Genomic DNA, 12,742 nt, shown 5'->3' with positions numbered 1-12,742 from the left:
GGCATCCCTCTGGCCAGCCATGCTTTTAAAGGTACTGGGGGGGGGGGGGGCTCCAGATGAGCTTTGATGTGCATCCCTCCTGCCAGGGATGTTGTGGGGGGGTGCCAACAGGAGGGAGTGAGCATTTTGCTGGCCTACATTTCAGGCACCTATCACAGCCCTAGGGAGACGCCTAGGGCCAATTAAGCTCGCCTAAGGCCACTTCTGGACAAAATCACGCCCAGCCTTGGGATGGGTTGTTGTTTTATAGAAAAAGTGCATCTCGATTGGCTGGTTAAGACAGCAGTAGGACACCTATTGCCGCCTACAATCGGGACGCTGTTTATAGAATATGGCCAAAAGTGTAGATGGACAAAAACAAATGTGTGATTACAGGTCCAGATCAAAACAGCAGTTCTGATTGTTACCATGCTGCATTTGAAAGCATTAAGGTCTTTTTTTTTTTTTGCACTGTGGTTTTGCATTAGAATCCATTTCAGGCAGACAAAAACCTCTGATGCAGGCATTGTGCCAAAACACAGCCATGAACAGGTCAGTCAATAAAAATTCTTTCATCTGGCCCTGTAGTCATGCTTTTGTTTTTGGCTGTCTCCACTTTGGGACAGATTCTATAAACAGCACCCTAAGCATGGATGCCTAACTTAAATATGCATGCAAGTTCATTTTTTAAATTGGTTAAGTGGCATGGTAAATGACCAAGCCACAAAAAAACAATTAAAAATATTTTAGTTGTTAACTGAACTTATGTGTGGATATCAGTGCGATGCCTAGCGACACCTAAATCGAGAAGCCCTCCAAAGCCTAACAATATTTACCTGAAAAATAGGTATGGTTAGGGGCTGAGAATAGGTTGCTAGGCATCCGAGATAGGCGTCGATAAATTAGGCCAGCTAAAACCTGGCCCAATGTACGAGCGCCTACCTCTATGATGCCTAGCAAAGCCTCAGTCCACTTAGGTGCTGCTAAACATGATTCTATAAATGATGCCTAGCAGTTGATTGACAACTGCGCAGACTAGCGCGGTCAGGCACCGTTTATAGAATCAGGCTCTTTGTGTCTATCTTGGAGTCATCTCTGAAGATCCTTTCTTCTCTAGTTTGTAACTCATGGTAGCAACCATTGTTCTATGTTAATTACATAGCTGCCTTCCATAAATACTGGGAATGCCCCCAACAGTTAACACAGAGGTTTGGCACTTAATGCACCTTTCCCATGGCTGTTAATGTGCATTAAGTACAAACTTAGTACAAGCTGGTTAGTAGGCTTTTCTACCTGTTGGGTGAAGGCTCTAGCAGGCAGTATCTGTCTTAGATAAGGCTGCCAACTGGACCCAGATTCGCAGGACAACTACTACTGCTCCTACTACTTATCATTTATATAGCGCTGAAAGGCATACGCAGCGCTGTACATTTTCACATTTATAGACAGTCCCTGCTCGGAAGAGCTTACAATCTAACTTGGACAGACAGACATAACATATAGGGTTGGGAAGGAAAAACCCAAGGTGAGAGGAGTTAGGAGTCGAAAGCACTCAAAGAGGTGGGCTTTTAATTGGGCCTTGAACACTGCAAGAGTCTGAGCCCGCTGTAGGGATTTGGGCAGCTTGTTCCAAGCTTACGGTGCAGCAAGGCAGAAAGTATGGAGTCTGGAGTTGGCAGTTGAAGAGAAGGGCACAGATAGGAGGGACTTACCAGCTGAGCAGAGCTCACAAAGTAGGGGAGGGGGGGAGATAAGCAAAGAGAGAAGGTGAGGGGTAGCTGAGTAAGTGCATTTGTAGGTCAGTAAGAGGAGTTTGAATTGTATTCACAAATGGATGGGAAGCTAATGAAGTGACTTTAGGAGAGAGGTAATGCGAGTATAGTGGCTCTCCCAACAGGGTTGATCCAGTCCTGGGTTTACCCTAGTGCATGCTGGGACTTGTAGCCTTGTTTTTCGTAGGGAATGCAATGGGGAACTCAGAACCACAAGTCTGTGCATGCAACAGGGTAAACCCAGGACTGGATCAAACTTGGATGAACTAAATAAAATCAGAATTCAATTGTTGCTATGTAGAGAGGCTCTGAACAGGATTTTATTTTACATGAAATCCTCAGGGGAATGCTGTGAGAAACAACTGTGATCATTTTGATTGCTGAAATGGCTACAGGAATTGTACAATGCAACCATGCCTATTTCTTAAACTTGGGTTTTCCAGAGATCGTGGGAAGTAACTACGAACATTTGGAATGCTGAAATAACTACAGTAATGTTTACAGCAACAATTCTTAGTTTTCAGAGAGATGAGGAGAAAGAGATGTGATCATCTGAATACTGAAACAGCTACTGGGACTGGATAAAATAGTTGTGTTTCTTTTTGGGGGCTAAATTGGTTTGTTATTGGGAAATGTAGATTACAGCTGTAATTAAATGGGGACATAAGCAGGATGAGAAGTAAAAATCACTTTTGACCCCTTTTATCAAGCTGCATTAGGATTTTTTATCGCCGGCTGCTGTGATAGGAATTCTATGAGCGTCAGATCGCAGCTGGCAATTTAAAAAAATAAATAAATAAACCCTAACACAGCTTGACATAAGGGGGCCTTTGTTAAACTTTTTTTGGTGAGGAGCTATAAGACTAGTTCACAATTTTGCAAAGCGATGAGCACCCTGTTTATTAAGCAGTTTAGTGGTGGAATTATCAAACACTAGCAGCACAGGTCCATACTACCAGTCAGTGCAATGCCTTAACAGTCCACTCTCTCATTTCCACGTTAACTACTTAACATGGAAAGGGACAGGGAATGGGTGGGGCTGAAATTTCTCAAACATTTATGCAGAGTAGTACACTGGGCACAAGGGACCTGAAGCATCAACTGTCAGGATGAAAGGTTGGCCTTGGGCACCTGCAACATTTTCTCTTTTTTCTTCCCCATTAGCGGCCTGAAAAATGGTCAAAAAGACCATGTCAGCCATATCAATGGCCGAGAAAAAATGAAAGTCTCAGCGGCTGAAGCACTTGAGGAAAAAAATGTTCCTTTTCTTCCTTTTTTTTTGTTTTTTTAAATAAAAATAATAAACTTAAACACAAATTAAGAAAAAAATGCATGAGCGAGAAGGCAAAGTGCAAAAAAACTGAACAACGTTCAGAGACACAACTTAGCTCCGCAGAAAACTAAGAACTGAGGAGCTGCGAGCCTGCCTCAGGCGGGAAGGCACTCGTACATGCGTGGTGCGGACAGTTCATAAACTTTCTTAAGTTCTTAAAGTGGCAATGCACTTTTCAAGTTGTCCGTACCATGGCTCCGTGGATGATGTCACCAACATATGAGAATATTTTGCCTGCTTGTCCTGAGATAAAAGGAGGCCTTAATTTTTAAAGAAATGTTATGAGACTTTGCTATCTTTTATATGTCTGAAAAATTAGAGGGGCACTTTAAAAAGGTAAAAATTAATTTTTGTTAGGTGAGATATATATGGATGAATATATCAGATGTGTAAATTTGTTTATAATTTAACTTTTTTGTTGTACATGATTTCTTTGTGTGTTTTCTTAATGATTTTCTATATTTACATTTATTTATTATTTGTAGTCTATTGACAAGTTTTGTGGATTTAATTCTAAAGTTTTTTTGTAACTATGGTTACAGACCCCTGACGCAGGCCTCCTGCCAAAACACAGGTAGTGTCGGGTCATTTGAATAAAGAAATTTTGGTCCCAGTTCTTCAGGTCTTTGTGCTTTCTCTGTTGTACTAATTTACTCACATAATCAAAAATCTTAATCCCAAATCCCTGCAACTTGGGACAGCTCCACCATATAAGTTCCTGTGCCCCCACACTCTCCAACACAATACATCAGCATTTGATGACATCTTACCCAGCAAAATGGGTGTCACATTCCATTTAACTATCCCCCTCGTTTACAAAGGTGCGCTAGTGGTTGGCGCAAGGCAAAAGCCCTTTAAATCCCTTTGGGCTTTTGGGCAGGTACCACAGCAGCAGGTGCTAACGCAGCTTTGTAAGAGCATTTTCCAAAATTGGAAAGGCATAAGCAATGATTCTACCTAATATAGCTCGTTTTCCTACCTCTGTCCTCCTGCAACATTTTGTAAACAGATGCTATACATCCTCTCCCCACTGGACTACCTAACAAATGCTCAAATTCAGATCTTACACAATGTCCTTTATCAGCCTACTTCTCTGTATAAAGCCCTTAATTTGCAAATAGGGAAATAAGTCTCCTGAGGATAAGGAATGCTGCTCCATTATTTCTACCCACCTTTTAAAAGCCTCCCATGCTTGCACTGGTTGGAATTCTGGAGCAAATCCAGTTGGCAGATAATAAAACCCCCAGCTATCTATTTAATAAATAGTTTGAATCTCTCCTGACTTAGATCCACCCATGTTAAGTATCCTACTTGAGGTATACCCAAGGGGAAGAGATATATCACCTTGTTCAAACTCAACCCATATTTTAGTTGGTGTGGCTTGCCATTCTACCCCCGCCCAAAGTTGGGCTGCAATAAAATACTTTTCTAAATTAGGAATGCCTAAGCCTCCTTCTTCTGTAAACTTAAACATTGCCCGCCTAGCCACCTTATGACGTCTTCCTCCCCAAATGAACTAAAAAAGATTTCTATGCCAAATTTGAAAATACTCAACAGAAATTTAAATAGGTAATGCCTGAAACAAATACAGAAATTTAGGAAACACCATTATCCTCACTGCTTCCATATGCCTCATCCAAGAAATATACAATCTGTCCTAACGTTCCAAATCATTAGTAAGGGTTGCTAATAAAGAAACAAAGTAGTCCACTGCATTACCATCTGCACTCCCCAAAACCTAATAGGTCCTTTGACCCACCGAAAGGTAATCTTTGTTGTAACAACTTAACTTCACCATCTTAGATAAATTCACTTTGAACCCTGACAAAGAACCACAGAATTGCATCTGTTGTTGAAGAGCACTGAATAGCGGGCAAGCACTATATGTGATGAATTTAGATTTTAGCAAAACCTTTGACTGTGTTCCAAACAGGCGTCTCATAAATAAACTGAGTGCCCTCGGTATGGATCCCAAAGTGACTGACTGGGTCAAAAACTGGCTTCAAGGTTCAGTTCTGGGCCTGTTCTTTTTAACATTTTTGTAAGTGATATTGCTGAAGGGCTGACTGGTAAGATTTGCCTCTTTGTCGATAAAACCAAAACCTGCTATAAAGTAGACACCCTTGATGGTGTGAACAAGAAGAAGGACCTAGTGAAGCTTGAGGAATGGTCTGAAATTTGGCAGCTAAGATTTAATGCTAAGAAATGCAAAAACCCAAGGAAATGGTCCAGTTCAGGAGGTGAAGAACTGTTGTGCATGAAAGAGGAGTGGGACTTGGGTGTGATAATATGTGATGATTTTAAGGTGGCCAAACAGGTTGGAAAGACAACAGCAAAAGCTAGAAGGATGCTAGGGTTCATAGGGAGAGGTATGGCAAGTAGGAAAAAGGAGGTATTGATGCCTCTGTATAAGACTCCAGTGAGGCCTCATTTAGAATATTATGTACAATTCTGGAGTCTGCATTTTCAAAAAGATATAAACAAGTTGGAGTCGGTCCAGAGGAAGGCAACTAAAATGGTTGATGGTCTAAGTCAAGGCATACAGGGACAGACTTAAAGATCTTAATATGTATACTTTGGAGGAAAGGTGGAAGAGGAGAGATATGATAGGCATTTAAATACTACAAGGCATAAATACGCATGAGGCTAGTCTTTTTCAATTGAAAAAAGACTCCAGAGTAAGAGAGCATAACATGATGTTAAGAGGTGATAGGCTCAGGAGTAATTTAAGGAAATACTTTTTTACAGAAAGGGTGGTAGATGTGTGGAATAGTCTCCCAGTAGAGGTAGTGAGACAAAGACTGACTGAATTCAAGAAAGACTGGGATAGACACTTGGGCTCTTTTAGGGAAAGGAGGAGATGGTGGATGCTGTAGATAGATAGACTGGATGGACCATTTGGCCTTTATCTGCTGTCATGTGAATGATTTGAATGAATAGAAAGATAGAGACAGGATGATGTTGACAACCTGTGAGGGGGAGGTGAGAATGGTAGGATCCTAGCTTTCAATTTGTTCACATTTCCTGCCCTCCTCTTGACATTTAGATACAGGCTGGTCACTCACTACCAGACGCATTTTGATTTTTCTTATTTTTCTTTGCTGGATAAGTTTCCAAGTTTATTAAAAATTTGTTATACCGCCTTATCAAATATTTCAAGGTGGTTGTAAAATAAAATTAAGGGCAGAACAAATAGTAACATAGAAACGACATCATCAATTAAAACAACAGATAAATAAGACCAAAGGACATACTGAAACGAGAGGAAAAGAGAGAACTACAATATAAATAAAGAAAAGAGAGAAACACAGGAAAATACAAAAGGTCAGGGTAACAATTAGCAGTCCAACTGAAGTTTATAAAATCCTTAAAAGGACAGTCAAACTTGGAAAGCATCTTTAAAAAGAAACATTTTAAGGAGGGATTTAAATTTCTCCATAGATGTTGTCTCTCTTAAGAAGTTAGGCATCGAGTTCCAAAGGGAAAAAGCAACAACTGAAAAAATGGAATTTCTCCTGGTACTGATGTTTCTAAGTGTTGGGACTACTAATAAATTTTGATCGGAGGATCAGAGGGTGCGTGGTGAAGAGAATGGCATCAGAAGTTTGTTGATAAATTCTGGCTGTCCTGTTTTTCTTGTTTTAAATGTTAGGAGTAATGTTTTATAAGTGATATGATGATTGATAGGAAGCCAATGGGCTTTAATCAGGAGAGGAGCGATATGGTCAAATTTCTTGGCCTTAAATATGATTTTAACGTCAGTATTCTGGATTAACTGTAGACGTCTGATCTCTTTTTTTGTAATTCCATGATATAAGGCGTTACCGTAGTCCAGGCAAGAGATGACCAGGGAATGAATAAGAATATTTAAAGCAGAATAGTCAAGGAAGTTAGCAAGAGAACGGATCATCCGGAGGCGATGAAAATATTTACGAACTACTGTGCTTATATGGTCATGAAAATTGAAGTTCTCATCTAAAGTAATTCCTAAGAGCTTGATTGAGTTGACTGGTAGAAAAGAACCTTTCTTAGTTGGAAAAATCATTGCTTTGGTTTTATTAATGTTAAGTGATAACATGTTAGAGTTAAGCCATTCGCCTATTTTTTTCCAGCTTTCGATTAATACTGGAAATGTCTTCAAGGTTATCCAAGTTGATAAGAGAAATTTGTTGTGAGTTATGAGTTGAGCACTGCCAATTATTTTCAGAAGTTGGCTCCTATGATACAATGTATTTTCTCCTTTAAGAAACCATACCTAAACTAATATTTCGGATGTATCTGGGGTTCATAGGCCTGACTATTCATGTTTAGTCACACAAATACAGTTGCAGTGACTATCAATAAGTATGATTTATACTTTCAGCAATCTGGAATCAAATCAGCTTTTGATTTCTCTGCTCTAGAGATACGAGATAGTATTCATGGATTATTATAAATTTTCTTAAAGAGTTAATGCGGACTCCAGGACAATATTTTCAATATAGTAATCACAAGGTTAACTTTTGCATGTTATGCTATGAAACGTTATACAGTAGGGTCCTTTTAACATGTAATTCTCTTAAGCTGACTAGGAGTACTGAAAATATGACAGAAGAAAACATGCTTTTTTCCACACACCTCCAAGAAATTGCCCATTAAATAGTTGACTGTAATCCATCCATACACCCCTTCTTCTTGCCCGGTTATGATCTGAGCGCCCCTAAAATCAAAGGGCTGGTTTCTGAAGTAGCTGTGAATGCCCGAAAGGACTTCATTTGCTGCCTTTTCATTCTGTGACCTATGCAATTTACAGAAGACAAACTTCTGAGCAACCTCAGGAGACAGTCACATCCTTCCATCATACACAAGCCCCACAAATAAGGAACACATCCAAGGGTTACCAGATGAAATCAGGGTCATTTGGGGAACTATCTGCCAGTTTTATGCTCACCCAATTCCATACTCAGGAGGGTGGACATAGAAATCCTTCTGGGGATCAAGTATCCTATTAAAGGGTAGTTTTCAAAAGCCTTTTAAGTGGGTTAAAGTATGGGACAATTCTATAAAAGGCTGTCTAAATGGAAACCATGCCCATACCCATGCCCATCCCAGTAGGTGGCTGCTTTTTCTTAGGCCGCTCATTATTTTCTAGGCAGCCTTTTATAGAATTGCCTTCTAAGAAAAGACACCTACTTTTCAATTAACTTTCGTTAAAGGCACCGTTTAGCCTTATTATTCAATTAATTACCTCTTTAGGCACCTCCATTAACGATGCCTATCTGTAGGCACTGTTTATAGAATTTTCCCCAGAATGCTTTGCCTATTTTCAGGTCATTTTCAGACCTTTCTCCTTTTTTCAGATATTTCTTTTGGTTTATTCATTGTAAACGAAAATTTTTGACAAGTTAGAACTTTTTATTGCATATTAATCAATTTAATGTGCCTTAATTTGTAAGCTAATGTGCATTATTGATTTTAGCACGCACTCAATTTTTTTAAGGTATGCACTGAAAATGGACTTCCTTACTTAAAGTACACATACACTTCCACCCATATTTTTGTGGACAGATTCTCGGGTTCAGTTAAGTTAGACAACATGAAGCATATTTTCTCCCTTTCTTCTAAAACTAGATGTGGTATTTTAGCCAGAAAAGATGCTCACAAGAAAAGTAGGTGCAAGTATTTATGGATAGTTTTGTTTTATTTTGTTTTGCTTGTACAAGAAATTATCTGTGGATCCATCTAGACCAGTGGTCTCAAACTCAAACCCTTTGCAGGGCCACATTTTGGATTTGTAGGTACTTGGAGGGCCTCTGAAAAAAACAGTTAATGTCTTATTAAAGAAATGACAACTTTGCATGAGGTAAAACTCTTTATAGTTTATAAATCTTTCCTTTTGGTTAAGTCTTAATAATAATATTGTAATTTATAGCTAAAAAGACATATGATCAAGAAACTGTTTTATTTTACTTTTGTGATTATGATAAACATACCGAGGGTCACAAAATAGTACCTGGCGGGCCGCATGTGGCCCCCCAGGCTGCGAGTTTGAGACCACTGATCTAGACAGATAAAATATAAAACTGAGCATAAAGTTGTTACATTTTTTTGTGAGAGAAACATCCCTATTATACAACTACATATTTTGTTCAAAAAATTGACAAATCATGTGATGTTCCTGCATGACAAATCATAGGTCCTTTAACTAAGCTTAGAACAGCTTAAAATGCCTTACCATGGGGCATGCTCATGTGTCCTGTGATAATTTTGGCGTGCGCTCCCCATGTGCTAAAAATAGATTTTTTTTTAGCACTGGGGGAGGTCTGGGGGTAGACAGTAGGCATGTTCTGCACCAATCAGTTACTGCAGTCATGTTGCTGCTTACTGACCAATTAGTACTCGATTGGAGCATGAGCCCTTGCCGCCTACAAATTAGGTGGAAGTAAGGGATCACATGCTAATGGTCACACACTAATGTAAAAATTAGCAGGTGGTCATTTACAGAAATTCATTCATCTTACCTATGCAGTAAAAATGGCCTTAGCTCACAGGAATGACCCGCATAAGCACATCCTAAGGCCACTTTACTACATAAGAATAGCCTTACTGAGTCAGACTAATGATCCATCTAGCCCTGTCTTCACGGAGGCCAATCCAAGTCACAAGTACCTGGCAAAAACCCAAATAGTAGCAGCATTCCATGCCACTGTCCCATGCCTGTCTCAAGAGCAGACAATGGACTTTTCCTCCAGGAACTTGTCCAAACCTTTTTTTAAAACCAGCTACATTAACCACTCTTACCGCATCCTCTGGCCCCCATAGCTGGAAAAGGACCTATACTAGAACCATGACCAGTTTTAAGACCCAGCAGACCATAGTCTAAATCATAAGTGCTGAATTCCAGGGATTTCATTAATTTTCTCAATACTTGTAAGCAACAGGGCAATTCTATAAAGACAGCACCTACATTTAGATGCCATATATAGACAAAATTATTAGAACACTAGCATAGGTGTGCTCATACACTCTTAAGTGCCAAATACTGGCTTAAGTGCTGTTGTGTAAATATGATAACCACTCTTTATTATGGCTTTATATATAAGAGCAAGGAGGAACCATAAAAATCATAGATCTCAAATAGAAGTTCCACCTTTAGTAACCACCATCTCAGGTTTTCAAACAATTGTTCATATGAATTTCAAAAGAAAGACCTCGGTGGCTACACTCAAAGTGCATTATAGCTTTGAGCTCCTTTTACAAAGCTGCGATAGTGTTTTTAGCACACGCAGAAGTTTAGCGCGCGCTAAACCCGCGCTATGCAGCTAGAACTAACGCCAGCTCAATGCTGGCGTTAGCGTCTAGCGCGCACGCTAAAACCGCTAGCGCAGCTTTGTAAAAGGAGCTCTTTGTTTTACTTTGAGACTTTTGTAGCCAGACTCTTCTTCATCGGTCTTAAGCACTATTCAAAACATATCTTTTAACGCAAAGTTATAATGTACTTTGAGAGTAGCCGCCGAGGTCTTTCTTTTGAAATTCATATGAACAACTGTTTGAATTGTATGAAAATCTGAGCTGGTGGTTACTAAAGGTGAAACTTCTGTTTGAGATCTATTGTGTAAATATGTGCATATCATACAAAAAGCACAACAGCCTCAATGAAAATGGACAAGCCTATATTGATCCAACACGAGCCGTGTTTTGGCACACAGCGCCTGTATCAGCGATCAACCAAAATTCCTTATGGATACAAACAGGATATAATGTGGCTTGAAGCAAAACAATCCTCACACTAGAGCGTTAAATTCAGTGCCCCTAAGCAAACAGCGGTTTTGTCCCTATGGGAAAAAGGGGAATATGAGAAGTTGGTGGATGAGTTTCAGGATGTTCTGTCTTCTATGCCTGGACAAACCTGAATATTAGAAGACAATATTTTCATCCCTCTGGGAAGGATAGTGAGACAAAGGATATACAGGCTTCCAGAGGATAAGCACAAGGAGATAACGAAACAAGTGCAAGTACTGAAACATAGGAGTCAAAAGGCCTGTGGGCAAGTCCTCTTCTGCTCATTCCAAAATCTGATGGCACACAGAAATCTTGCATCGATTTTCAGTAAGTCAATGCCATTTTGCAATTTGATGCTTATCTGATAGCCTATCCAACAATTCATCTATATATGACAAGTACTGCCAAGTACCTTACTACACCTTAGTAAGGTCTCTGTCCCTCTCATCATGCACTAAGGCACATATAATACTCCAAAAAGACCCATTCAGTTTAAATATATGCCTTTCAGGTTGCAAGAGGTAATAGCCATCTGTCACAACTTGGTAGACATAATCCTATGGGACCATCATGAATATGCCGCAGCATTGCTAGATGTCACAGTCATCTTTAGTACAGACTGGGAGGGTCACTTGTTCTGGGGGGACACTATAAAAGGCAGGACTGATGAATCCCAAAATGTGGTGCCTGGCCCAAAGCAAAGTTAAGTACTTGGGATACCTAGTTTGTCCAACAATGGGTGCACCTAGTCGAAAGCATCAAAACTTTCACTCTACCCCCTCCTAAAAAAAATGAATTAGTTTATAAATATATAAATACACAGAGTTTATAACACACATAAATCTAAGCAGATTACAAATAAAAGATACATAAAAACCAGAAACATAACCAGACACAATACTATAAATCTCCAAACATTCAATCTATTCAATCATACATCCTCAAAAGCTTGCAAAACTAAGTGAGTTTTTAATGCCTTTTTAAAATTGTTGCAAACTTGGGCACAAGCATATTATTCCAAAGTACTGATACTGCCACTGTGGTCTTCATAGTTTTCACAAAGGACCCGATTCTGTATAGGACTCCGGTCTCAGCAGCCGCCTAAATGGCGGCTGAGATTCGCATACCAGCAACCTATACAGAATTGTGTCTATTCTAACGGACAGACGACTAACTCCGCCTAACCTGCTCGATTCTGTAGCTGGTGCCCAATTCTGTAACCGGTGCGCATTGCTTCTGAGCTGATCGTGGACCCCCCTCCCCGTTAACATTTTCAGCCGGCTGGAGAGATGCCTACTCCCTCTGGCCGGTAGGCCCGTCTGTTCAGAATGACGGGCCTTCCCGGTGCATCCTGATTGGTCTTAGGCCTCCTTCCCAGTACATTCTGGGATTCACTGGGAGTGGCCTAAGACCGATCGACTGGCCAGATCTTAATGCTAAGGCCCCTCCCATGCATTCTACAGCTTTTCTTACAGAAAACTTTACAAACACCTGACAAACCAAAAGTCTACCTACAAAAAATAAACAAGCTTACTTATATTCTCTCTCGAATAACATTTTCACATCTCTCCTGAATTGCATCACAGTAGATGACTGCTTCATTTCAATTGGTAATAAATTCCACAAAACTGTATCCTGTACTAACACCATACAATGTTGAATTCTTACTTGTCTCACCAAATTCAATGACGGAATTTCAAGATTCATTTGATTCTCAGATCTCAATGCTCCCTTTGGTTGGTAACTAGAGAACAATGAGCTTAAAACTACAGAACAGTTGTCTTTGAAAACTGTAAAGAAAACTATAGCACTGCTGTTTGCTCCAAAAGGAGAAGTTACATTTTCAGCTCCTTTCATTATTTCTGGTATAAATGTTGAGATTGTCAGTTCACTGAGA

The 12,742-nt window shown here is 39.8% G+C and overlaps 1 protein-coding gene across 3 annotated transcripts in view; it reads right to left on the bottom strand.

Moving 5' to 3' along the window:
- ENTPD3 (ectonucleoside triphosphate diphosphohydrolase 3) overlaps positions 1-12,742 on the bottom strand; it is an 87,320-nt gene that overhangs the window by 23,939 nt on the left and 50,639 nt on the right. For all 3 annotated transcript variants that reach the window (XM_033930064.1, XM_033930066.1, XM_033930067.1), the window contains exon 5: positions 7,702-7,861. In XM_033930064.1, the coding sequence (XP_033785955.1) occupies positions 7,702-7,861 (160 nt within the window). The remainder of the gene's footprint in view (positions 1-7,701; positions 7,862-12,742) is intronic.

This window comes from Geotrypetes seraphini, chromosome 2, assembly GCF_902459505.1.
Source record: "Geotrypetes seraphini chromosome 2, aGeoSer1.1, whole genome shotgun sequence".
Taxonomy (NCBI): domain Eukaryota; kingdom Metazoa; phylum Chordata; class Amphibia; order Gymnophiona; family Dermophiidae; genus Geotrypetes; species Geotrypetes seraphini.
The sequence above is the reverse complement of the archived record's forward strand: the minus strand, read 5'-3'. Positions and strand labels throughout refer to the sequence as shown.